The following is a 26,498-nucleotide window of genomic DNA, read 5'->3' as shown; positions in this document are numbered from 1 at the left end:
GGCCAGGTACTCGTTTTACACCTGAGTACGGTGAGAGAATGTGAGCAAAGAGCCTTCTCGAAGGACTCAACTATGCGCCGAGTGAGAGGCTCGAACCCAGGACCTTCCAATCCGAAAGCGAGTGTCATACCATTAGACCACATAGCCGCAAAGAGCCTATCCCAAGCACGCCCCGCTCAGGGAAGGACTAGATCTGGGTCTTCCCGGCAAGTGTCAAACCGTAGAACCACAAAGCCCTACCTACGTGCCTTGTCAATACTTGAATATGAAATGAAAACACAATGAATTACAGTACATTCGTGTCTACTTGAACATTTAGAATTTCGTAGTTGCTAGAAGCCGCTTGAGTTAATTTTATAGAACAATGTGTGTGTGTGTGTGTGTGTGTGTGTGTGTGTGTTTGTGTGTGTGCGTGTGTGTGTTTGTATACAAGACTATACTATGTGTGTAGTGTTTTGTTTATGTTGTCTGTCTTGTATAAATGATAATGTGAAGTTGAATGTAAGCTTCAATTTAATTACAAAAAAAAAAAAAACAGATCAAATGAACGTTTCGGGTTTTCCCTTTATCAACAAAACAGGATGAGTGAAACACCACAGATGAATGAGATGATGTGGTAGTGGCGTAGTTAAGATGAATTTTTGATTTTTGAATTTTAGTTTTGATTCATCTTAACTCCGCCACGACCACATCATCTCATTCATCTGTGGGGTTTTATTCCTCCTGTTTTGTTGATAAAGGGGAAACCCGAAACCTTCATTTGATCAGTTTTTGTAATTAAATGGAAGCTTACATTCAATTTCACATTATTATTTATTTCTTCGAGCTGCGAGGAGCAACATTGACATTGTGTCTTGTATAGTACCTCTCACGTTTTGTTTTCCTCTTTTCGATTTAGGTGTCTGCTTGTGTTAAAAGTTGGTTAAATCTTTAGAAATGATCTTCAAAATAGAATGTTCTCGATCTCTTTTGTGATCCAAATTTGCAACAGTAGCAGGCATACATAAAGATAAAGCTAAATCAAGCAATTTATTATTATTTTTTTTTTTAAAAGGTAATCTTTCACTGAGAGTCTTTGTGCACTAAGAAGAACTATGTAAACACTTGTTGCCCAAGGCTATAGCCACTTCCGGGTCGATCGTTGTTTTGGTTTTCGTTGGTTTCTCTAGTTTCCATTTCTTACTTATGTGGATGACATCAACTAGGGAAAATAAAAGAAACTTTTGCTGCAATATGCCAGATATTTTATCATAGAAAGTTGTCTTAATTTTTTTCGTATGCATTTGACAACTCATCAATCACAACAAAGCTGAGTAAATGTAAGTCTGAATCACTGAGTCTCTTCTTTCTTGCCTGTGTCGTGAATAGATTTTTACATCTCATTCACGATGAGAAAATAAAATAAATAAATAATATGCACGAGGCATGTATCTCCACCGAAGTGGGCAGTTCGCGATTTACTAAGTACACATACTTAGATTTTGGTTATCCGGTTAGGAAACGTTAAGTAGAAATTCATATTGCAAAAAAGAGAGCGAGTAAGCGGTGACTGCCGCTAATATACGAGGGCAAACAAGATATGACGTCACAATCACAAACGGAACATCATGACAACAACTCACAACAGCCTCGATCGAGATACTACACACCAACACACAAACACACAACATAAAAAGGCATATTGTTCCCTACACCTGCTGCAGACTGCAGACGGAGACGGACTGAATTTGACCTGAAACTGTTCAACAAGTTGTTGCTGAACAGAAATGAACGTTGGAATTGACTGAGGTCTTCGTTACTCATAGACATGTCTGTGTATAACACCCGGTGATTAAAGCCAGACAGTGTCTTTGTTAACAGAAAGTAGGCTGATTTATTAATACTCAGATAAATTTTTATGCAACAAGCCAAGCCAATTCAAATCCGAAAAAATGCCAATTTTGATATTTGTGTCCCAAATCAGTTAATAATATCAAGTGATATTTAACACAGAATGAAGGTAAACAGTCCTAAAATTCCAAATCCAGCTTTTAAAAACGCCAAATGGCATCAATAAAAAATGCAAGTATTGGGAGACTTCTGACTTTGTTCCTTGATTGGGCGGGGTAGCTTCACTATTATTATTGTTTATTTTAACCGTTGATCTTATTCAATATGTCCATATTTAGTTGAATTTTAAAAGATGTTGAACAAACCTTGACCGATAGGTAAAAGTTTAAATTTCACACAGCATGTCAATGAAAAGACACATCGGTGTGGACACATTATTGACTGGGTATTGACCAGCGTTGATATGCAACTAGCGACACCTATCAATGTAGATGATCTTTGCATTTCAGACCATCATTTAATATCTTTTGGCATCAGAGGGGGGGGGGGGGGGGGGGGGGGGACAGTACACGACACAAAAACAAAAAAAAAATAGTTGTTTCGAGAGATTTGAAGAAAATTGACATAGAACTATTTAAAGCGGACCTCCCTCACTCTCTAACTACACATTGTGAGAAAGAAGTGAGTGGTGACAATTTTGATAAAGCAATTATTAGTGTTATGGATAAGCACGAACCTCTCACGACAAGATCTGTGAACATCAGAAAAGAATCACCATGGTACAATTTGGAGGTAAAACGTATAAAGAAAGAGAAAAGAAAAGCGGAGAAGAAATGGAAAAAATCTGGCCTGACAATTGATAAGGAAACTTACATATCATTCAAACATAGACTCAAAGAGGTGACAATTAAGGCAAAGCGTATCTACAATCTTGATAAAGTTGATAACATATAAAGTCCGAAGGAGTTTTATAAAATCTCAAATAAGCTTCTAGGCAAAGAGATCAAAACAAGCCTGCCACACCACACTGACGACAAGCAACTCGCGGACTGCTTTGTAGAGTATTTCATGAATAAAATAACAACGATACGGAGTGAACTTGACACAGGCGAAACAGAAGCAGAATATACCTCTTTTTATGGTGAACCCTTAACATCTTTCAAAGAAATTTCAATAAATGACACAAAGAAAACGATTCTCTCTAGTCCTAGCAAATCATGTAGGCTCGACCTTTTACCAACATCCCTTTTGAAGGAGTGTATTGATGAACTTGTAACTTACATCACTGAATTGAGTAATCAATCATTAAGGGTGGGAGTTGTTCCAGAAAACTTCAAGAAAGCATTGGTGAAGCCATTGTCGAAGAAAGCGGGACTTGACAGTGATAATTTTAAAAACTTTAGGCCTGTATCAAATCTACCATTCATTTCCAAAATTCTAGAAAAGATTGTACTAAAACAATTTTTTTCTCACGTGAAACATAATAACCTCGATGAGTGCTTTCAATCGGCCTATCGGCAAAATCATAGCACAGAAACAGCATTGATGAGAATCACAAATGACTTGCTGCAAATTATTGATCAAGGAAAAACCACCATCCTTAGTCTTCTCGATCTTTCGGTGGCCTTTGACACCATCGACCATGCCATACTACTTCGAAGGCTACAAGTTACTTTCGGCATATCAGGCACTGCTCTAAACCGGTTTGCATCATATCTTACTCAAAGAACTCAATCAGTTTTAATTGGGGAAGTAACTTCGTCAGAGCGTGACCTTCATTTTGGTGTACCTCAAGGATCCGTTTTAGGTCCAGTCCTTTTTGTACTTTACACTTCCCCTGTTGTAAGAATCTTAGAGCAACATTCTCTCGCTTACCATATGTACGCCGACGATACCCAGATATATAGCATGTGTTTGCAATCCGATATAGTTTAAAAGATAACTGTTTACGAACAATGCATCAACCATGTGATGAGATGGATGTCTGCAAATAGATTAAAATTAAATGGCGACAAGACTGAAGCCTTATTCATTGCTAGTTCCAATAATAAGACAGATCCATTTACACTGTCACTGACAATCAACGATAATGACAAAATACATCTCACAACATCAGCAAAAAATCTCGGCATCACCTTAGAGAGTGATCTGTCTATGAACAAACATATTAACAATGTGAGAACAAGTGCTATCTGCATTCTAAGAAATATCAGAACAATCAGACCATTTATTAATAGGGAAACTTGCTACAAATTGGTAACATCTTTGATATTCCCGAAAATGGACTACTGCAATGCACTGTTTGTTGGTCTCACAAGGACAAAATAAACAAACTCCAGAAAATACAGAACATGGCAGCCCGCGTTGTACTGCAGAAAGACAGGAAAACTGCAGCTCCCGAATTACTACAGCAGCTGCATTGGCTGCCAGTGGACCAGCGGATTAAATATAAATCTTCAACTATCGTTTTCAAATGCCTGGAGTGCTCGTCACCAGCATATCTCTCAAACCTCGTTGAACGGGATAACCCACAGCGATCGCTTCGATCAACGAACGACCACAAATTGAAAACACCCCGCTGTCGAGTGAAGGCTGGTGAACGCGCCTTTCAGCATTCTGGTCCAAGGTTGTGGAATTTACTACCACTAGAGATACGTTCTTCGTCTTCACTAGAGGAATTCAAGCGTCGATTGAAGACATTCTTATTCCGACAGGCTTTCTTTTGATTATGTGTATAATTAGCGTTGTTCGTGTACTGTGTTAGGGCTTAATGATTAAGTTTATATATGTTATGCACCCAGAGCCCTCCTGATGAAGGGATGTTTGGCGCACTATAAATCTATACCATTATTATTTTATTATTATTATTAATATAACCACCGATTTGGTTCTCCGCCGCCTTGTCGTTGAAAGGTAGTGCAGAGCAGTCCTAGGGTTTTTCCTTTTCCTTTAATTAAGGCTTTAAGGGTTTGCTCCATGTCCTAGGATTTTTTTCAATTAGGGCTAATTATAGTTTTTAGTACTGGTCATTTTTGTTGTTGTTTTATAATTAGGTTTTATTTTTTATTTTAGGGTTAGTTGTAAATGAATACTTGGGTTGTTTCCCTTAGCTTGAGAAATGTGTGGAAGATCTCCCCAAGTTTTTGACATTTTGAACTGAATGAAAATGTCGAACTGGCAATTCTGCTTTTATTTTCAATTATTATTATTATTATTATTTTATTATATTATTATTATTATTATTATTATTATTATTATTATTATTATTATTATTATTATTATTATTATTATTATTATTATTATTATTATTATTATTATTATTATTATTATTATTATTATTATTATTATTATTATTATTATTATTATTATTATTTATTATTATTATTATTATTATTATTATTATTATTATTATTATTATTATTATTATTATTATTATTATTATTATTATTATTATTATTATTATTATTATCATTATTATCATTATTATTAATATTATTATTATTATTATTATTATTATTATTATTATTATTATTATTATTATTATCATGATTGTTGTCTTCGTCATTGTTGTTGTTGTTGTTATTATTATTATTACTGCTCCTACAATCATTTTAACTCTTATTTTCTACCTTTTAGATCATTCCCATGACATTCGTTTCTAAATCACACCTTTTGGAAATCTTAGGGATAAAACAGGAAGCAGTGGACGTAATTACAGTCGTCAAAACCAGCAGAAATGTTTCATTCACATTCTGGTAAGTCATCTCCATCCACTCTGTGATGAACATCAAAGCACGCGTTCACATATTTGCAGATCTGAATAACAGAATGGGCTTTCTTAAACTTAAACATTGTTGTAACGGACAATAGTTTTGTTTTGGTTTGATAATATGGCCATTACAACAATAAACCTATAATAAGTGGGTTGTCAGACCTGTAAATAAGTATACATTAATAAAATGCAAAAATGTCAGTGTTTGGAGTTCGAAATATTATGATGATGTCGTGTTTAATCTCCTGTTTCATCCACTAAAACAAATGATAAGTAAGATAGATAAAGGAAATCTATAGTTTCCTATGTTGATCTTACTGGGAGGATAGGTGGAGGGGAGGGGAGGGGGTTCTTCAGAGGTGATCTTGAGAATAAACCAAAATAACCCTGTCCTGTATAATCAGGCATCAAGTGCTTTTCATCAACATCAATTGAAATATACAAATACTAGGTACACCAAACCAAATTTTGAGTTAAGAAAAAACCAAAAAGTCTATGTTTCATCACATAGTACTCAATTTTCTAAGAAGTTTGATACCAAAATGAGCCCTCTAACTCAATTATTAAGGAATTTACGCAATATTGAAGATTCGAAAAATATGCGCCTTCGCGCAACTTGCTCCGGTGTCAACTTTGCGCTATTGTAAAATGAAAAGTAATCAAACCACATACCTAAAACTTGCTAGACAGACAGACAGCAACACAGGGAACACGCCTATTTTTTTCCAAGCATATTAAAGAACTTTATTTTACTTTTAAAAGGTCTTGAAAATGGCTCCGAAGCCAATTTCACATAAAACGACAAGGGAGGTAAAAAAGAGCAATTTGAACGATTTTTAAAAATTCATTAAAAAATAATAAAAACATGTACACATTCATGTGATACATCAAATTAAAGTTCATTATCCATAAAATGACAAAATGTAAATAGCCAAAGTATGCAAGCCACACATTGGTCATTAAAGAACATGAAGCAAGACTGAAATAATGAAATCACAAAAATTTCACCTAATAAAAAAAACTCACAAATATGCAAAATGTCAGGATATACAAATAAAACACTTCATACGTACAGCATGAATAACGTACAATTCAGAAATAGTATGATCTCCTTAGTAAAATAAATTAGATAACTTCAGCAGCTTCAGACTAAGCTATGAAAATTGAGAGAGAAAAATAATCCGAAACCGAGAAATCACCAAAAAAAAAAATGCACATTACATCATTAATGCTTGAAAAAGAAATTAAACTCAATCAGGCTATATAACTCTTCGCTTCTTTGATGGGTTCTCAATGTCACCAGAAACGGAATTTGATTTTAAAAAAGACTTTAAAGCATCCAACATAAAATCAACATCACCAAATCTTAAACTCCTTCCGCCCGACATACATTTATGAAAACGTATTTCACTCTTCAATATATCTTTTATCTTTGTCATTGAATAATTTTCAACTCTAAGCCTGTCAAATAAATCAATTACATCTTTATCTGTTCGACAGGGCCCACTGTGTAATTCAACATCTCGTTCAACCTTGGAAATATTCTCCATATCCTTTATATGCTTATCAATCTTCTTCTGTTGATTCTCTACAAATTTCAATCTTATATCATTATCTACTTTATCTTTTAACATCTTACTCTCTTTTCGCATTTTCTTCCCATGCTTTCTAGCTACTTTGAACATGAGCCCTTGCTCTTCAACAGACTTTTTAGATAAAAACGATATTGTTTTATTGCGTTTGACAGCATGAATGGTGGACCGATTATGGAGTGATGCATTTCTCCTTTTACTAATGTCATAATCGAAATCACCAAATGCACTCTCACCAACCAAATTTGTAAGAGGACAATGGCTCAATGTTCTTTTCATTTCATCACTGACATGAGCATAATAACCATCATTTAAAAAATCTTTCAACTGTCTCTCAGTAACAGAAGAAACATCTTTGCATAATATTTTTAACAAATCAATCATTACAACATTATTAAATTTGTCAATTTGACTATGTACCATATCAAATGCAGGGGATTTGGAAAAAGGGAGAGCATCTCCAAAAACAGATGTAAAAGAAATATCAAGTAATTCAGAGGGATCATCAGCCCATTTCTTAAAACAGTCATGCATCATTTGAACATACATAAAAAAATCAGTATACTTCACTGTATTACTCTTGACAAGAAACCAATAAGGCGAAGTGACTTTTAAACAAAATAGGGCAATACAACAAACCAATGACATTAACCTTAAATCTTGAAGGTCATGAGTAACACTCTTAATCAATAAATTTGGGTTATCATGTAAAATACCAGAAGTGAAAAAATTCAATAAATTGTCATGGTGGAATAAAATAGAAACAGCAGCTTCAAAAAAGCAATTAAACCTGTTGGACTTAAAACTAGGAATGGGAACAACATTGTGAGTATCAGAACAAAAAGTAATCCACTGTGGACGACATCCATTTTTCTGGTCACCCCTGGGACCCAACAAATTACAAGTACATCGAATTATTCTATTTGTCGCAGACTCTGAATCTTTGCTAAAAAATGAAAAGGCCCCATCTTTGTCCCTTCCTAAATACTCATCGTCCTGAGTGATCAACTTTCGTTCAAAAACTGACAATGTCTTTTCAAAGGCAGAACTAATTCCTAATAGAAAATGTGCATTACAATGCAAAAAACTGATCTGAAGGGAATCTCCAAGCTCAGCGTTTAGTTTATCTGTAAATTTATGACCAAAAAGAATATTGGGCGCAGCCCTATCAGACATGACACTAGTAATTTTAGAAAGAATTTCTCTTAAAATAATATCAGGAGAAATGGAGTACACATCTTTATAGCAATCAACTAAATTACTAATAACAATCATAGCAATATCCAAAAGAGTGTCAGAATTTTCAGTGGCAACAGGCAAAAACCCCAGATAAAAGGTTTCCCCACTATCTAAAGTGAACTGATGTCCCACTATCTTTTTCTGATCTCTTGATGTACCATCAAAATGAAACGTAGCATTTTCAGATTTTAAAACATTTTCAACAGTTTGCATATTTGAAAGGACAAAAGCCTCATCACACATGTTTAAAACTGTTTGAGCACAAGGTAAATTTTCAGAAAATACATAATGAAAAATATTGCTTGATACAATATCAATTACTTTTTTTACATTTTTAGCTGAGACACCTGTCTCACAAACTAAGGCGATGACAGCTTTCCTGACATCATCAGAATATTCATTATTTTTAGAATTTTTAATTTTAATTTCAAATGGATTAGATTCTAAATTTTCATATCTGATGATCTCTTTCTGTAACTCATCTGTACGGTATTTATTTTTTGACTTCATTTTCTGTAAGGACAAATCTTTCTTATTTAAATCACTGTGTAAAACAGATATAGTTGAGCAATAATCTTTACAAATTTTGTCATGCCCAGTTTTAATTTCTTTTAACTTTAAATCTTTTTTCTTTAATTCAGCTTCAAACTTTTCTTCTAATTTAGACACAGTAACTAAAGCTTTATCCTCAGCTGAACTAAGTTTCTCTTTCAGTCCTTTTACCTCCTCCAGTAGAGAAAATTTCTCCGATTGAATATCACGTAGTGCAGATTCAACAATTAGAAGTTTTTCATTCAAAGACTGAATCAAATGTAACTGGTCATCTTTCAGCTTTGGAGTAGTTGGAGTTGGACTAGATCGTAGTGGGGTGGGTGGGCGAGGCGTAGGGTGCACTTGAAATGGCAATGATGAAGGCTGTAGATGTGAGGGTGGTTGTGGAGACGAAGAAAGGGAAAATTTTGATAGCAGAAATTGCTGAAGCCTTTCAGGATGTTTGGTCTTGTTGCTCCTGAGTCGTTCATACTCTTTGAATGTTTTTTTTAGGACACAAAAAAGTTTAGAATTGATGCTCAGTCCAGATAAATGACAAACCCATTGAGCCGTTGTGTTTGAACTTAATCCCATATCCCTCCTGGAAAGTTCAATATCAATAACTAATCCGTTATCGATGTGTTTCAAATCCAGTGAAGATGCAGGCGGAAAGGGCAATGAAGCACGGGTGATGCCAAAACTCGACAACTTATCCGAAATAAAGTCGAAGTCAACCCCACATTCCAGGAACGACAGATCATGCCGTTGCATGCAGAATCTCTGGTAAGCACGCTCCACTGCATGCCTTATCCGTGATCTGTGTGATGCAAGGTCTGGGGATATCCGTAGAAGACAGTCTTCAATCTGAAATCAAATTATTTGAAAAGATGAGACAATGGCAATACAACACAATTTTACATTGTCAATTGTTACCTAACTCTGTACCTTTCTCGTTAGCAATGCTTACTCATATGTACAGTGAATCCCACTAGGCACTGAAATGCACCAATACCCCTTCATATGATCCTCACCGAATTCTTCCTGTAACAAAACATCTTAATCTTAGCCAGCAAAAAAAAAAAAAAAAAAAAAGCGGTCAGAGAACAACTGTCTTGACTTTGCTCACTTCTTGACAATGGATGATCACATGATAGCTTTGGGAAACTTCTCTGAAAAAAACGTGATTACATATAAATGACGAAATAAAAATATAGTCACCTCCTTCCAAGATTTTTTTGATGAGCAGTTCTCCGATTCCTGCTTCAAAAAATAAAGCTGTACAAGTAACTTCTGGTTCACTTTTATTGGTGGCAAATCTGGTCGTCTACCTCTTCCAGATACCAAAAAGGTATTTTTTAACCCTTGGTAAACATCATCATCTGAGGAAATATATCAAAATGAAAATTACTAATTTTATCATTAAAATCAAAATCTTCCTTACACAAACATTGAAATAGATACACGTTACTATAATCCCCAATAAATAAAAAATACCAAACAGTAATCTGAATCTGATGAAATGGCAATAATTACAACATGAATATGAAAAAAAAAAGTCATTTGCCATGGTAATAGCTAGTAATAATAAGTACCAGGCAGTCTGGTAGCGCACAATTAATATTTGATCTACTGAAATTATATTGAAGGATCACAATAGTCATATAACTTTATAAACAGATCAGTCCACATCCAAATTATTGACAGGGGTCTGAGCCCATCCAAAGCAAAGTTTCATAACATAATTTTTTTTAAAAAAGCTTACTATTGCTGTAAAGTCACATACGCCTCTATAATAATAATAATTAATGATAATGTCTTGACCAATAACCTTAGAACGCATTCGAACTAAAACAAAACTAATGTGAATCTCGATAAGTTGTCCGCAATGGACTCGTCCGAAACCTGAATTGAGTGTCCGCCATTTTGAAATCAAGATTTCATCGCCACAAAAGTCTAGTGTATTAAGATGACAAAATACAGCTGTATTATTCATTAAAATAAAATTTAGATTGGTGTCATATAAAATTAGATAACTGATTAAAGTCTTCCTGGTATTTGTTTAGGGGAAAATATAACATAAAAAAATACAAAGTGCCACAAAGTTCCCAGTTGCTGGATACGAGGGAATACCGCAAGTGAAAGAATTTTAAAAGACACTGCGTTTACGATTTTGACCAAAAAAAACTAACTAATATAAAAAAAGCAATATTTTCAATGATCAGAAAGTAGATTTCAAACATATAACTTACCTATAATGAGCTTTGAATCCATTCCTGAATGAAATCAATCAATCAATCACACCTTGTTTACAACTAGTCGCGAGTCGACTAACGTCAACTCGGCTCCTTCGTTTGAATGACTTCGCCGGGCATGGTCGTTCTTTTTAAATAGCCAGCTTGCGGACGCTGTTCCATAAAATAGTTTCGAATTTTTACCATGAATAGAAAATTGAATACTTTTTCATTTCATGTAAGTTTCGTTTCAATGTTCTCATATTTCGGCATTTTTTTCGTCAAAAACTTCAAAAAAATCGATTTTTAGAGAGGAATATGATTTTATACAATATAAAATTATATACCAAACGAAAGAGAATTCAATTCTGCTTCAAATAACACCATTCATTTCCCGATCTCATAAACGGCGCTCGCAAGACATCCGGTTGAAAAAGATGAGGTCATAAAAACTGACCGTGAGCATTCCGACCAACCGTTTTCTACACATTTTTATTCAAATCTATTAAGATTACTTATTGAACAAAACCATTTTCTTTTTTCCCTATCATAAAGAAAAAAGGATGATCTTTACAATGACACCAAGTGTAATGCATACATTTTACACATTATTTGAGAGTAGCAGTGTGAAAGTGATGAATTTTCCCGATTTTCATCACAATTTTACCCGATAGTGGCTGGTTTGGAGTACCTACAAATACGTAAACAAACAGAAAATTGATTGAAATAAATAGGTTTTAAAAATTTCTATTTGAATATCTCATTACAGCAACGGACAAGGACAGGTGTGTAATTGGAAACGTCTCAATTTCTGTAGCTCGGGATAGAGATAAATCAGAAACGCAACATAATGGTCATAGTCATCTTCATCATCATCTGGCCCAACAACCAGACACTGGTGGTAGAAGTAGCAATGGCCGATGCGGTGATTCGTTGATTGTGGACGAAGAAGCAGAAAGCAGATTGGTGATTGCGTTACAAGATAAACTGTTGAGTGCCCTCCGACAAAAAGACGCCGCTCTCTTGGAAGTAAGTATGGTTTGGTTCATCTTTTTTATTCTCGATTTATTTTTTGGATAGCTCTTCGAATTTCTCTTGTATAATAGTCCAGTATGTTCAATTTTAAGCAATTGGAATATGTTGAAGTCTTAAAAATAATGGCTGCAATGTCTGTAAGTATTTTAAAGTGATATTTCATATGAATAAGGTTGTCGAGAGTGCATTATGGTTAATGTTGATTTTTTTCTCTCTGCTGCTTCAGGTAGGTCTTTGAGTATGTATGTAATCAATTGTTAAGTAACCAAACACCTACTGTGTATGCATTAAAAAAAATTGACATATCATATAAAGAAGATTGAATAACTTGCATTTTGGTGAATACAGATTTGTTTTCCTCTTGAAGTTTAGATTTATTGTTAGGAAATAATAATAATTATAATGATAATAATAATAATAATAATAATAATAATAATAATAATAATAATAATAATAATAATAATAATAATAATAATAATAATACTAATAATATAATAATAATAATAATAATAATAATAATAATAATAATAATAATAATAATAATAATAATACTAATAATAATAATAATAATCATCATCATCATCATCATAAGAAAACTCGTCCTTCAAGTGTCGATCAATATAACTGACACTCATTTCAAATTGCAGTCTTCTTTCTAATCACAGGTTTGAGATACAATTTTATTACAACAAGAACAGCCTTGAAACATTTTCCTTTCTTTTTTTATTTTTCTCTCTTCACTTTTACTAACACCCAGCAAGTGATTGGGTAGCTGGATCTGATATATATGGTGGAAAGTACTTTGCGATAGACTAGCATCCTATCCAAAGGGTAGCAAGCAATTGCTATTGTCAGTTTCACTCTATAGAAACCGGTTCCATGGGCTTATTGGCTCTGAAGGACTACAGCAACTCTTAATTTAAAGTGACATTTCATATAGATAAAGATGAAGAGAGTGCATTTTGGTTAATGTTGATTTTTTTCTTTCTGCTGCCTCAAGTGACTAGCAGGAATTAATAATTCATTTTTTTGCTTCAAGTTGATAGATTTTTTTTTCTGTATCTCTTGTTTTTACTTTTGCTTTCAGATTAAGAGTCTTCAAGAAAAGTTGAAAGCCTCTGAGAAAACGGTGAAGAAACTGACAAAGAAATTAAAGAATTTAGAAGAAGCCATTGTGTTGAGTTCACCCCGTCGTTCGAGAGATAAGAAAAGAAAGAAATCTAGAAAAAGGTCGAGAAAAAGTGTTGAAAAATCCTCCGTTCCTGTTCAGGAGGTTTTGTTGACTCAACATGAAGATTCTCTATCTTCCGTCGGAGAGGTTGATGATAAATATGATGATGATGATGATAATAATGATAACGACAATTTTCATCATAATATAAGTAAGTGAATATGATTTTTTATGTGCTCTAAAGGCATTTAAGAATTGTAATACTGGATTCATTTCTATGAGGGAAATTGTTATCTTGTGATTACTGCCACTTTGAGTCAGGACATGAACAATGCTGCTACAGTAAGTTATGGCGAGGTGTCTTGCCCAAGGTTACACAGTGCGGTAGGTGAGTTGTAAACCCAGTAATACAGTTACTCAGATTCTAGCATGCTCTCTGAAGAAGAAAAAGCGTCCTGGAATCCGAGCAATCTGAAATATGATACTCATGGGAGCTAACGACTTATTATGTCGATCATGATTCAACGGCCCACAGCAAGTTTGAATGTTGTACGGGACCTCCTTTCTTTTTTGACCCATTCTTCCACCAAATTTATACTGAGGCTATTTTTGGGAAGGGGGTTTTAATGCCTTTTGCTATATTGCCCAGTCTTATTGAATGAAAAATGTAAATAGATTTTAATTGTTATATCGATTACTGTAAAAAACAAAAAAAAACAAACAAAAGTAGTCCTTCAGAGCCATTTGGTCTATGGAGTTGGAGTTTATCCCGGTTTCTATAGTGTGAAACAGAAAATAGAAATTGCTTGCTATCCTTTGGATAGGACGCTAGTCTATCGCAAAGTTCTTTCCACCAAATTTAACAGACTCAGCTACCCATTCACTGCTGGGTGGACAGGGGGGTCAGAAAAAATCTTGACAACATCCGTGATCGATCTTGGTCCCTTTGTGTATGAATCGAGTGCTCTACCAACTGAGCTATCACGACTCCCTGATTATTGTAAAGACAGCGGATATTATAGAGTTGTTTAGTGGTCATGTTCAGTAACGCCATTAAGGACAACAACAGCAAACTATAGGAAGGAAGTTACATGAGAATATATAGGGCTCTTCACTCTTCCAGACTAGGTATCAATACATGGGACATAACTCTGTAATTGCTACCACACCATAACAATTACACAGTTATTTCCCATCTATTCGTGGTCTAATGGTAAAGGGCTTTCCCAATGGACCCCATGCAGAGGCCAGAAACAGACCACAATATTTTACATATACTGATGACCTAAGATTCTAACAAGTACCCTTCAGCTTTAAATTCTGAAGCGAAGATAGGGCTAGATTAGAGTATACAAGTTGTGCAATGAAAAACGATATGTAACAGCTTGGAAAATAACAATTTGTAACATCACCTTACAGGCATCATGTCTTGTCCTATATGTTAAATGCTGCTGTTGGCTAAGGGCCTCTTGTAAAGCGCTCTGAGCATATTTAGTGGATATTGTCCTATATAAATGATCAGTTTTTAAACTTAATATATATATTTTTTTAAATGTTAATGTCTATTTACGCTTAGTTTTGATGAAAGATTTTTCAATCCTCTTGTAAAAGTGATGCAGGTTTTTGTCATTTAACAAAGTATTGAAGTCAAAGCAGGGAATATTTTTCTAAATTTCTGTCGCTTCTATTTTTACAGACTGTGATACAGGGCTGCTCAGAAATGAACATGGCAGGGTTTCACCCAAAACGGAAATTGCATTGAAAGATAAAATCAACTTCCTGGAGGCTGATGACTGTAATGGAATCGTCCCGAAAAAACGTCGGTACTTGCCTAAAGACGAGAACGGAGAAAAGATACGCCCCAAGTGTCCGGTTTGCTCGAGAATTTGTGTCAATTACAGCAAGTTAGACCTTCACATGCGGATTCACACGGGGGAGAAACCTTTTAAATGTGCCATCTGTGATAAGGCTTATCGCCTTCGATTCCAACTGGAGGAACACGTCAGAAACCACACAGGGGAAAATCCGTTCACATGTTCAGTTTGCGGGAAAGTATTCTTGTCCAATAGTGCTTTGCTGGTTCATATGAGAGGCCACGTGGGGAACAGATCGTTCCAGTGTTCCATTTGTCCCAAGAGGTTTCTTCAGAGTGCTCACCTCACACAACACATGAGGACTCATACGGGACACAAGCCGTATATATGCTCCATATGTTCCAAGCCTTTCAAGCAAAAAGCACACGTGGTTCAACATGAACGCATTCATTCTGGAGAGAAGCCGTTTCAGTGTTATACTTGTGGAAGGGACTTCATGTGTAGTAGTCATCTTCGACGACACGTGAAAAGTCACACGGGGGAAAAGCCTCATGTGTGTATCGTTTGCTCAAAGGGTTTCAGTGAACTGACTTATCTGACACGCCATATGACCATCCATTCAGGAGTAAAACCTCACCAGTGTGCCATTTGTGACAAAGTGTTCCGTGTAAAATACAACCTAACACAACACATGAGAGTACACAATAAGGGTGTCAAAACAGAATTATTTGACAGTTTTTAGTATAGTGTTTATAAATCTAGTCATGGGGCTACGTGGTCTGGTGGTGTGACCCTCACCTTCGGATCAGAGGGTCCTGAGTTCGAGTCCTGAGCGATGCATAGTTGAGTCCTTGGAAAAGGCTCCTTACTCTCATCCTCTCACAAGAACTCAAGTGTAAAATGAGTACTAGCCGCTAACAGCCTTGTCTCTGTCCGAAAAAAATGGTAATATTACCAAACAAGTGTCATGTCTTGTCCTGTATGTTAAGTGTTGCTGTTGGCTCGGGACCCCTTGTAAATCATGTTGAGTACGTTAAGTGGATATTGTGCAATATAAAAGCTCAAGTTTTTTAGTTGATAGACTCACTGAACAATAATTTAGTAATATTATTTATTATTATTGATTGTAAACACACCATCACAATGTGACCCAGTCTATCAAACTGGTGTTGTGTTGGGTTGATCTAGCTATGTAAATGGTACCTTGTAAGGTACCTTGTAGTAAAAACGAAAATGTTGCTACTTGAAGCTGGAAGGAAAAAATAACTATAAGTATTGAAATCTAAGCTTCAATCTATTAGATGAAGACTGATGCTGTGGATGTTTCGGGTTACTCCTTTACCAACAAAACATGATGAATGAAACACTAAGGACGATTGAGAGATGTGTGAATTCATACATCCGAATTCACAAACCCAAAACATCCACAGTACATGTCTTCATTTAGTAGATTGAAGCTTACCTTTCAATACTTATTGTTATTTTTTCCTAGTAATGAAAACGAAATTACTTGATGGTTTGTGATAATGTTTGTAATTCTAGTCAGACGTGGGCAATGAACGATGTGTTACCAATGATCTAGGTCTGGAGTATACTGCGGGCCTCTTCCTTTCCCTCACCACAATCACACAGTCTCCTGTTTTGAAAATCTTGTCCTGAGGCGATTATGTCCCCTGATTGTGACACATTTCGACCTGTTATTTTGCATGAAAAGTGAGTGCTCTACCAACTGAGCTATCAGTACCCACGATGCTATTTGATGGAATTTCAATTTACCATTCGTGTTTCTGCTCAGGAATGGCCAAAGTACTCCATTGAAATGTTTGCTGTGTAATACAGAAATGTTTTCTGGACATTTCACAGTTTATTTCATCAGTTTTTCTCAAGTTGATGAGATAGATGGAATAGTGAAATGGTAGGGAATTATTGAACTGAGAAAATGCATTTAATTTGTGAGAATATTTTATCATAAATATGTTTATTTAATAATTAAATCATAGAATAAATACATTTTATGATAAATATGAACAATTTCAGCATTGCACGTATGAGTATGGGAATACCCGTTTTTATTAGTTACAACTCATTTTTATTTCTGATAATCAGTCTCTTCAAATTTTTATTTATTTTGATTTATTTATATCTTCTCTTTTTGTGAAGAACCTCAAGAGCATTGCATTTTATTCAAACTTTTAAAAAAATCTGCCCTGCCATTTTACTTTCATGTTGATTGTGCGACTATGTGGTCTTGTGGTATGGCGCTCGCTTTTGGATCAGAGGTTCTTGGGTTCGATCATCGCTGGGCGGTGCATAATTGAGTCCTTGGAAAAGGCTCTTTACTCACATTTTCTCACTGTACTCAGGTGTAAAATGAGTACCTGGCTGTTAACAGAATTGTTTCTGTTGGAAAATAAAAAATTGTAATATGACCTGACAGGCGTCATGTCCTGCGGAAAAAAATATTGTAACATCGCCTAACAGGCGTCATGTCTCGTCCTAAATTTTAAATGTTGCTGTTGGCCAGGGCCCTGTTGTAAAGCGCTTTTAGCACGTTTAGTGGATATTTCTCTATATAAAAGCTCAATTATTTATTTATTTATATATTTTTATCTACAGATTATTGACTTCTGTTTTTTTTACCACATCATTTTAGGGTGTTTTGCCTACAAATATGCATGTGAGTATTTGTCATTCTGTGACAGTGCTTTAGTTATTTTTAAAAATTTCATCCTTGGATTTCAGTCTAGAGATTAGTATTAGTTAAGAGTTTTGGGTGGGGTTCCTGACCTCCCCTAGTGGGCAGGGAGGTACTTACTGTGTCTTCTATCACCCTATATCTGTTTTCCAACATACTTTCTGTCTTTGTCTTGGAATGAGATTACTTGGTTTTTTCCTGGCCCTTTTTGGATACCCTAGCTGGGAGGGAAACAGTCAAATGTATAGTAAGAGTTTGGGAGATATTATATTTTTTTGTTGTCATGTAAATCATATCTCTAGTATGCACTGTATTGTGTTGTTTACATATTATATATGATTTGTAAACATATGAGTGTATTCCTCTTAGTGGGGACCTGTGCTTGTGTCTGGATGAGACTTTTAGGTGATCTCAAAATAAGTACATTGATAGTGTGCTCTTGGAATCTACATCTGTGTCCTATTTGAACCAATTCCCTTTGGTTCGCCTTTTCTTCGGTGCTTTAATTCTAGAACTGTTTACTGGCGCTGATATGATCTTAACTCACTCAACCCTAACACCGACTATATCCATAGTTAACACAGGTTACTTTTACCCCATGCCTATTTATTACATTTTCTGAGACAAATTATAGCAGGCGTAGTATCAAAGCCAATATTTTTTAATTTTTACATGTTAATGGCAGTTGAATAAAACTATCTATGTACATGCTCATTTTTAATACATTTTTTCCAATTTTGAAAAGTAACAAAAATCTCTAGGACTGAGTGAGTTAATGTGTTGCAAGTGCTGTAAAACTTTTAAAAACAACACACCAATAGTTAAGAGAGATTAATTAGGAAGTTCAAGCTGTAGCTCGTTTTATATACACTGTGATATATTATATTGTTTTATGTCCATATTGTTTGTTTATAATGTGATTGCTTGTTGATTTGTTTCGTATTTCAATGAGATTTAACGGTGATTCATATTGCTCGGTACCTATTTAGTGTTGATATGTTTGTATTTGTTACTTCATAAAATGTGACAGGGTGGAATGAGATATCAAAACTTGGCAATTTTATGGCAAAATTATCAGAAAATATGATGAAGACATCAGAATAGTTCTAACTTGTATAGTTTTAGAGGTGTATGGCTAGGGTCAACTATAATTTTGTTTTAAAATATACATAATATTGATCATTTGGAACTTTTCCGAAGTGTAATTTTGTGTCTACAACCCATACAAATGACACGAAAAATGCCTGCTAAATTATTATCAATCAGTCCCGTGAGACCATGGCTTATGTTAGTTCTAGTATTTATTTGAGAGAGAGAGAGAGAGAGAGAGAGAGAGAGAGAGAGAGAGAGAGAGAGAGAGAGAGAGAGAGAGAGAGAGAGAATGTGTTAATCTACTATCCCTATGACATAACAATGAAACAATAGGTACCTTAATTTTTAAAAAGCGCGCGAGGATTTGTGTCATCACTCATCGCGAACAAGGTTGCCAGATGGCCACGCGTGTAGCCTCATATATAATTTTGTTTCTTTTATTAAATTTTATTCATTTATTTTTGTCTCAGTGACATTTATCCTAGTCAATACAATTTTCTGTTTCTTAAAATTTAGCTCATTTTAAGTGGGCCGGTCTTAATAGTGAAAGCCATATGATTTTCTATTTAGCCACTTTTGAAGTCGAATTTGGTCAGGTTAAACTGTCATCTGCATTTTTTGCGGCCGCAAATATCAGGGCGATCCGCAAATTTTGGCAAATTTCCCAAAATTGGCAAATCGTGGCAAATTTTGGGAAAATTGGCAAATCGCGTGGCAAATTTTGGGAAAAAAAGAAGCGAAAACAAAATAACGAGAAAAAACAGTGCGAAATTTGAGAAATGTTGCAGCTTTGCTTGGCCCAAACTCAGGGAAGCTACTCTCTACGGATAATGATCCTTTAAAATCTTTGTAAAAACGCTATTCACAGTCATTTCATTTCTCAAGTCAAATAAATCGAGTCACTTACACTTCCAACTTCAGTCATGGATCGTTTCGTCAAAAAATCTTCAAATAAGGACCCAAAGTGTGGCAAATTTTGGTCTTTTTGGCAAATTTCTTGGCAAATTTGGGGGTTTTTGGGGGCAAATTTTGGCAAATTTTACGTCCCAATTTGGCAAAAAATGCAGATGACAGGTTAAAGTCTGGCATCTGGCAGCCTTGCCTCGCTCACGTCATTTTCGTGTCGCGCGACGGTAGAGCAAAATGGCCGTCTCCATATTTTCACTCATTGAAATGCAAATTGGGTTGATGTTTTGTAAGAATACGGGAAAAGTACTCATCATAATCCAATGAAATTTGAAATATAAATAGAAGAAATGTGCATATATAACCTTATGAGCGACAAAATCTCTGCTCTTTGTAGTTTTGGAAATATTGTACTCCAAAGAGTAAATATCTATTTTTAACGGTCTTCTGGTAATCGCACGAGTTTTGTCACTTGACATAATCTAAAATGACCTCTTTTCTGTGTGCCAACTGCCAGTCATATTCATCGATAAGCAGCGTCGTAATTAATTTTTTAAAAATATACGAAACGGCTTCGTCCCATATTTTGTCGCGAATTTGGGCACTTCGTGAGCGAAAAAGAGGCCCAAAGATTTGTGCGGGATAGTCATTGCTACATTGGAGGGCGGGGGTTCCTGACCTCCCAGGGGCTCAGCGGTACGGTCTTTGCTTCGTACCCAAAAGGTACCGAGTTTGATTACCCATCGCTGCGCTGTGTGGCCTTGACAAGTCACCTCACTCTAGCTCAATTTGTGGCGCTGCACCGCGGCTGACGCCTGGGTTATTCCAGTCATCCCTTTTTTGTCCCTAGAAACAAATTTCCCCTGTGGGATGAATAAAGGGAAAATTGTTTATTATAATATGTTATTTCATAGTGGGAGGTGTGTCTTCTATCCCCCTATGACTGTTTTCCAACTTGATTCTCATTTAAACTTATTCTCCTTCATCTTACATTATCTTGGGTGCTTTAATCGTAATTCTAGAACTTTTTACTATCCCATTTTATTTCTTGAAAACAAAACAAAAAGCTCATCATCTATGTTGCCTCGCCCATAACGTTATAGATTTCAACTTGTTCTGTATTTTCTATGTCGTTACTTACATTGAGAGTGATTTTAATTTGTTAGATTTTTATTTTTCACTGGGTGGGGATCCTGACCTCCCATAGTGGGCAGGGAGGTACATGCTATGTCTTCTATCCCCCCGTACCCGTTTTCCAATTGTTTCCTGTCATTGTCTTGGAATGAGATTACTTAGTTTTGTCCTGATCCTTGCCGGAGTTCCTTGGCTGGGAGGGAAACAGTCGAATGTATAGTTATAGTTTTGAGAGATGATATTTTTTTCTTGTAAATCATCTCTCTGTTATGCATTGTATTATGTTGAGTTTACATATTATATTATATGATTGGTAAACATTTGAGTGTATTCCTCTTAGTTGGGACTTGTGCTTGTGTCTGGATGAGACTTTTAGGTGATCTCAAAGTACTTTGACGGTGTGCTCTTGGAATCTACATCTGTTCCCTATTTGAACCAGTTCCCCTTTGTCTCACCTTTTCTTTTTTGCTTTAATTGTAATTCTAGAACTTTTTACTATCCCATTTCCTTTTTACTGGCGCTGATATGACCTTAATGTGTTGCAAGCGCCGTAAAACCCTTAAAAACAAAAACATTTTATTTTTCTCTTTATCTGTTTACCATTTTTCTCTAATTAAATAGTATGAATAATTCTATTTGTTTCTGAAATGTTTATCAATTTGTTATTTATTTTACTTTCAGTTGGTTTCATTTGTTATTTGTAAAAACTGAGATGACTCCTTGACAAAATGTGACCCCTTCCCATAGTGGGCAGTAGATTAATAACAATGTTAATAATAATAATAATAATAATAATAATAATAATAATAATAATAATAATAATAATAATAATAATAATAATAATAATAATAATAAATAAATAAATAAATGAATAGATATGGTATAAAGTGTTTATTGATTTATTTTGTGAAATCCATGACCATGTTATGTTCTGACGTCATCATTGAGAAGATAAAAGAAACTCCTCCAAACTCAATGCCAATTGACGTCACGAACTGACGCCATTTTCTTCTCGGTGTTAAAAGAATTGTTGGGTTATTTAAACCAGTCAAATAGATATATAATGTTATTTTTACAGTTAAGCCAGTTCTATTTATCATAGCTTGTCAATAAGTCTTTGTACGTATCCTTATGTTTTTTTTTAATATTCGTGTGTGTGTGCGTGTGTGTTTGTGAGTCTGAATACCTTGGTCTATGTTATAATATCAGGTTGACATAATAATATAGACGAGTGAATACCTTAAAAAGCCATTTGCATTATTCCTTTGCCATTTAAACAAAATTTAACAAAACCAAAACAAACAAACAAACAAAAAAAGCAAAGGTAAACAAACAATCATACATACAAACAAACAAACCGAAGTGATCTAACCTAAAACTCAAAACAGATTGTGCTTTTTTTATATTTTTAATCTAAGAAAACAAGTTTTTGGCTGAATGAACACAGATTCAAAAGAAAAAAAAAAAAAAAAGGAAGATAAAATCTGTAATTAAAACTTTCCGAGTCAATCAATGAGGAATCAATCAGTGTGTGTGTGTGTGTGTGTGTGTGTGTGTGTGTGTATGTGTGTGTATGTGTGTGTGTGGAGCCACCCCGTGTTCTTACAATAACACCTTTTGTCTCACACAAGGGATTGAATAATGGGAATGTATTTCACAACAGCCTAAATAACCGATAGAATCTGACCCAAGTTTCACGTGAACCGGCAAACTCAAACTGGCTGGCTGAATGTGACGGTATTGGTGCTATGTGCGTAGGTAAAATACAATATCCGTCAGTCGTTAGATAGAATGCCGGCCTCAAACCCTAGCCTGGACCTTCCGATTCAAAAGGCGATTGACATACCACACCACCACATATCTAGTCGCAATCTCTAAGATCTAAAACAAATTGTGTATTTGTTACTTCAATATATTGGAGACCATTGCCTAACCAGAAAGAAGCTCACAACATTGCCAACCGGAAGTATAATGGACCAACACACAAAACTATGTGTCACCTTAAACGTTTTTATAGATAGAATGCGCTTGGCCAAGGAGTTCACAATATTTGCCATCCGGAAGTATAACGGACCAACACACAAACTCTGTGTAACCATGAACTTTTATAGTCTGGTTAATACAGTTTAGTGAGAACAACTCACAAACGCGGATGGCAAAAACAATAACAAAGGCCTGAGTGACGTCATCTGCATACTATCTATAGTCTGATCGATACAATTTAGTGAGAACTATTCATAAAATTGGCTGGTTAAAAAACAATAACAAAGAGCTGAGTGGCCAATTCGTTAAGATTGAGTGTAACGTGTTTCACCGTAGCCATCGTTTTAAGTGATAGCCTGACACTGAAACCCAAACAGACTCATTTTAACGTCATTATTTGTTTTTTGCACCGTCTAGTGAGTTGTCGTTAGTAGAGCTCGAGGAAACCAGTGATTCCATTGGTTGAACTATTGAATACAACTCACGATTTGTTTTCTTTTGTGGCAAAAGACTGGCATTTTGACGAACATTTTTTAGTTCGTGTCAGGCGAAAAGTTAACGATGGCTACGGTTTCACACCATAATAACCTGTAATGTCAGACCAAATAGATTTATTCGTATGAACTGGTAAACTGGCTGATTGTGACGGGATTGTGTTGAATGGAAACGATCTATATTCATGTTTTCGTCCAACCAAGTCATCAATCACGTGATTTGTTGATGTCCAGCGATTGGATATTTCTGAAAAAATGTAAACACGCTGCTTTGTTTACAAAAGTTATAAACATACCCATGTGTCAAGCTGAATCAAATGACCAATCGTGGTGTTAGATATTTCAAAAGCTGTGAGCACTTTTCACTATGTGGGTTAACACATATTCTAATGTGACCAATGACCTCGAGCACTTGGGAATGTAATATAGATCATGCCCATTGAATCTAACGCACTATTGAATTTCTAGCCGAAATGAATGATCATAATATGAGTTTAGGTAACAGTAACATGCTCAACAAGTGTTGGCGAAGGTGAGAAATGGAAGAATATTGATAAATACCATCAGGAAGAGGAAGTTACGGTTTCTGGGACATGTGTGGAGAAGATATGGAATAGAAAATTTGGTAACATCTGGGATGATCGAAGGAAAGAGAGCTAGAGGAAGGCAAAGAATGACTTATCTAAATAACCAAAGAATGGCCAAAAGTGACTTATAAAAGCAACGCAGACTTCATGCACAACGCAGAGGATCGTGATACGTGGAGACAGTTGACCGGCTGGGTGGGGTTCCTGACCTCCCATAATGAGCAGGGAGGTACATACAGTATCTTCTATCCCCTATGTCTGTTTTCCAACATGCTTTCTGTCTTTGACTTGGAATGAGATTACTTGATTTTGTCCTGGCCCTGGCTGGGAGGGAAACAGTCAAATGTATAGAGATAGTATGCGCTTGGCTAAGAAGCTCATAACATTGCCATCCGGAAGTATAACGGACCAACACACACGACTGTGTGTATCCATGAACGTTTTAGTCGGGTTAATACAGTTCAGTGAGCATTACTCATAAACGCGGATGGCAAAAAACAATAACAAAGACCTGAGTGACGGCATCTTCGAACTATCTATAGTTAGTTTTGGGAGATGATATATTTTCCCTTGTAAATCATCTCTGTTATGCACTGTATTATGTTTTGTTTTATGTATTATATATGATTTGTAAACATTTGAGTGTATTCCTCTTAGTAGGGACCTGTGCTTGTGTCTGGATAAGACTTTTAGGTGATCTCAAACTAAGTACACTGATAGTGTGCTCTTGGAATCTACATCTGTTCTCTATTTGAACAAATTCCCCTTTGTCTTACCTTTTCTTGGATGCTTTAGTTGTAATTCTAGAATTCTCCCATTTTCTTCCTTTTTACTGGCGCTGATATGACCTTAATGTGTTACAACCACCGTAAAACCCTTAAAAACAAAGAAAACAGCTGACCGGCAACGTGCTCAAGAGTATAGATAGAATGCGCTTGGCCAAGGAGTTCACAACATTGCCATCCGGAAGTATAACGGACCACACAAACTCTGTGTAACCATGAACTTTTTTAGTCTGGTTAATACAGTTTAGTGAGAACAACTCACAAACGCGGATGGCAAATACAATAACAAAGGCCTGAGTGACGTCATCTGCATACTATCTATAATCCACGATGGATGACGATGAACATACTCGTGTTCTGTCCGCCTGACGGGCGTCATGTCCCGTCCTTCATGTTAAGTGTTGCTGTTGGCCAGGGACTCCTTGTAAAGCGATTTGAGCACGTTTAGTGGATATTTCACTATATAAAAGCTCAATTAAAATAACAAGGACCCGAGTTACGTCAATTTCGTTCCATCTATCGATAGTATGCGCTTGGCTAAAAAACGCACAACATTGCCATCCGGAAGTATAACGGACCAACACACAAAACTGTGTGTTTATAGTTTATAGTCTGGTTAATATACAGTTTAGAGAAATACTCATAAACATGGATGGCAAAATACAATAACACAGACATGAGTGACATCAACTTCGTTCACATATAGTTCTGTGCGTTTTGGTATGTCATGTACCGATGTTGCGAGTATTTTACTTAAACGCATAGCATCAATAAATGTTTCTGGTTACGTATAGTTTTTTGAGGTTGTTCGATTGATCTGACGGACAGAAACGGTTAGTATTTTACCTCAACGCCTCGCAGATATTTCTATTCTTACTCTGAAGACTTACTTACAGTCCCGGGTTTGGGAGTTTTTGAGACGATCTTGTGATGTGACTTTCGGATCAGAAGGTCCTGGGTTCCAACCTCGCACAGCGCATAGTTGAGTCCTTGGAAAAGGCTCTTTACTCACATTCTCTCACCGTACTCAGGTGTAAAATGAGTACCTGGCCGTTAACAGCGTTGTTTCTATCCGAATAAATTGTAATATCTCCTTACAAGCCTCATGTCCCGTCCTACATGTTAATTGTTGCTGTTGGTCAGAGACCCTTTGTAAAGCGCTTTGAGCATGTTTAGTGGATATTGCGCTATATAAAAGGCTGAACGAATAGGGTAATTTTAATTGGTCGACATTTGAAGGATGGGTTTCCTGGCCAAAATGTTTTCATCGTACGCAGAGCGTGTCCAGTCTATTTCTGAGAATCTTAGGGTCCAATTCGTGTTCAGCTGTCATAATCCTGTAATCCCAATACTATTATGCCGTACCTACTCTGGAAAAACACGTATTTTAAAATTTGGCCAGAAATCTCATCCTTCAAATATCGATCGATTTATATGATCCTCATCTTGACAAAAACTCTCAAACCCGGGACTTCGCCGAAGTCCCGGGTTTGAGAGTTTTTGTCAAGATGAGGATCATATAAATCGATCGATGTTTGAAGGACGAGATTTCTGGCCAAATTTTTAAATAAGGGGTTTCCCAGAGTACGGCAGTATTACTGTTTACT

At 35.6% G+C, this 26,498-nt stretch overlaps 2 protein-coding genes across 2 annotated transcripts; one reads left to right on the top strand and one right to left on the bottom strand.

The window, feature by feature from the left end:
- The first annotated feature begins 1,136 nt into the window (after positions 1-1,136).
- On the top strand, positions 1,137-19,456 carry LOC144958283 (uncharacterized). The gene is made up of 5 exons (XM_078890153.1): positions 1,137-1,319; positions 5,467-5,585; positions 11,965-12,224; positions 13,318-13,612; positions 15,098-19,456. Exons 2-5 carry the CDS (start codon positions 5,567-5,569, stop codon positions 15,955-15,957), a joined length of 1,434 nt encoding a protein of 477 aa, XP_078746279.1. The 5' UTR covers positions 1,137-1,319; positions 5,467-5,566; the 3' UTR covers positions 15,958-19,456.
- LOC144958282 (uncharacterized) lies at positions 6,321-11,379 on the bottom strand. The gene is made up of 3 exons (XM_078890152.1): positions 11,214-11,379; positions 10,183-10,343; positions 6,321-9,828 (listed from the first exon to the last, which is right to left on the bottom strand). Exons 1-3 carry the CDS (start codon positions 11,233-11,235, stop codon positions 6,862-6,864), a joined length of 3,150 nt encoding a protein of 1,049 aa, XP_078746278.1. The 5' UTR covers positions 11,236-11,379; the 3' UTR covers positions 6,321-6,861.
- Positions 19,457-26,498: the final 7,042 nt, after the last annotated feature.

This window comes from Berghia stephanieae, chromosome 12 (genome assembly GCF_034508935.2).
Source record: "Berghia stephanieae isolate SIO BIC M18660-M18661 chromosome 12, UCSD_Bste_1.3, whole genome shotgun sequence".
Lineage (NCBI taxonomy): Eukaryota > Metazoa > Mollusca > Gastropoda > Nudibranchia > Aeolidiidae > Berghia > Berghia stephanieae.
The sequence above is the reverse complement of the archived record's forward strand: the minus strand, read 5'-3'. Positions and strand labels throughout refer to the sequence as shown.

What these genes read in the sequence shown, in the direction of transcription:
- LOC144958283 (XM_078890153.1), top strand. An exon ending in AAGACGCCGCTCTCTTGGAA is followed by an intron (nt 12,225 to 13,317) that starts GTAAGTATGGTT and finishes TTTTGCTTTCAG; the next exon opens with ATTAAGAGTCTTCAAGAAAA. An exon ending in CAATTTTCATCATAATATAA is followed by an intron (nt 13,613 to 15,097) that starts GTAAGTGAATAT and finishes CTATTTTTACAG; the next exon opens with ACTGTGATACAGGGCTGCTC.
- LOC144958282 (XM_078890152.1), bottom strand. Translation starts at nt 11,235, where the DNA reads ATGGATTCAAAGCTCATTATAG. An exon ending in GGATTCAAAGCTCATTATAG is followed by an intron (nt 10,344 to 11,213) that starts GTAAGTTATATG and finishes ATATTTCCTCAG; the next exon opens with ATGATGATGTTTACCAAGGG. An exon ending in CAAAAAAATCTTGGAAGGAG is followed by an intron (nt 9,829 to 10,182) that starts GTGACTATATTT and finishes ATTTGATTTCAG; the next exon opens with ATTGAAGACTGTCTTCTACG.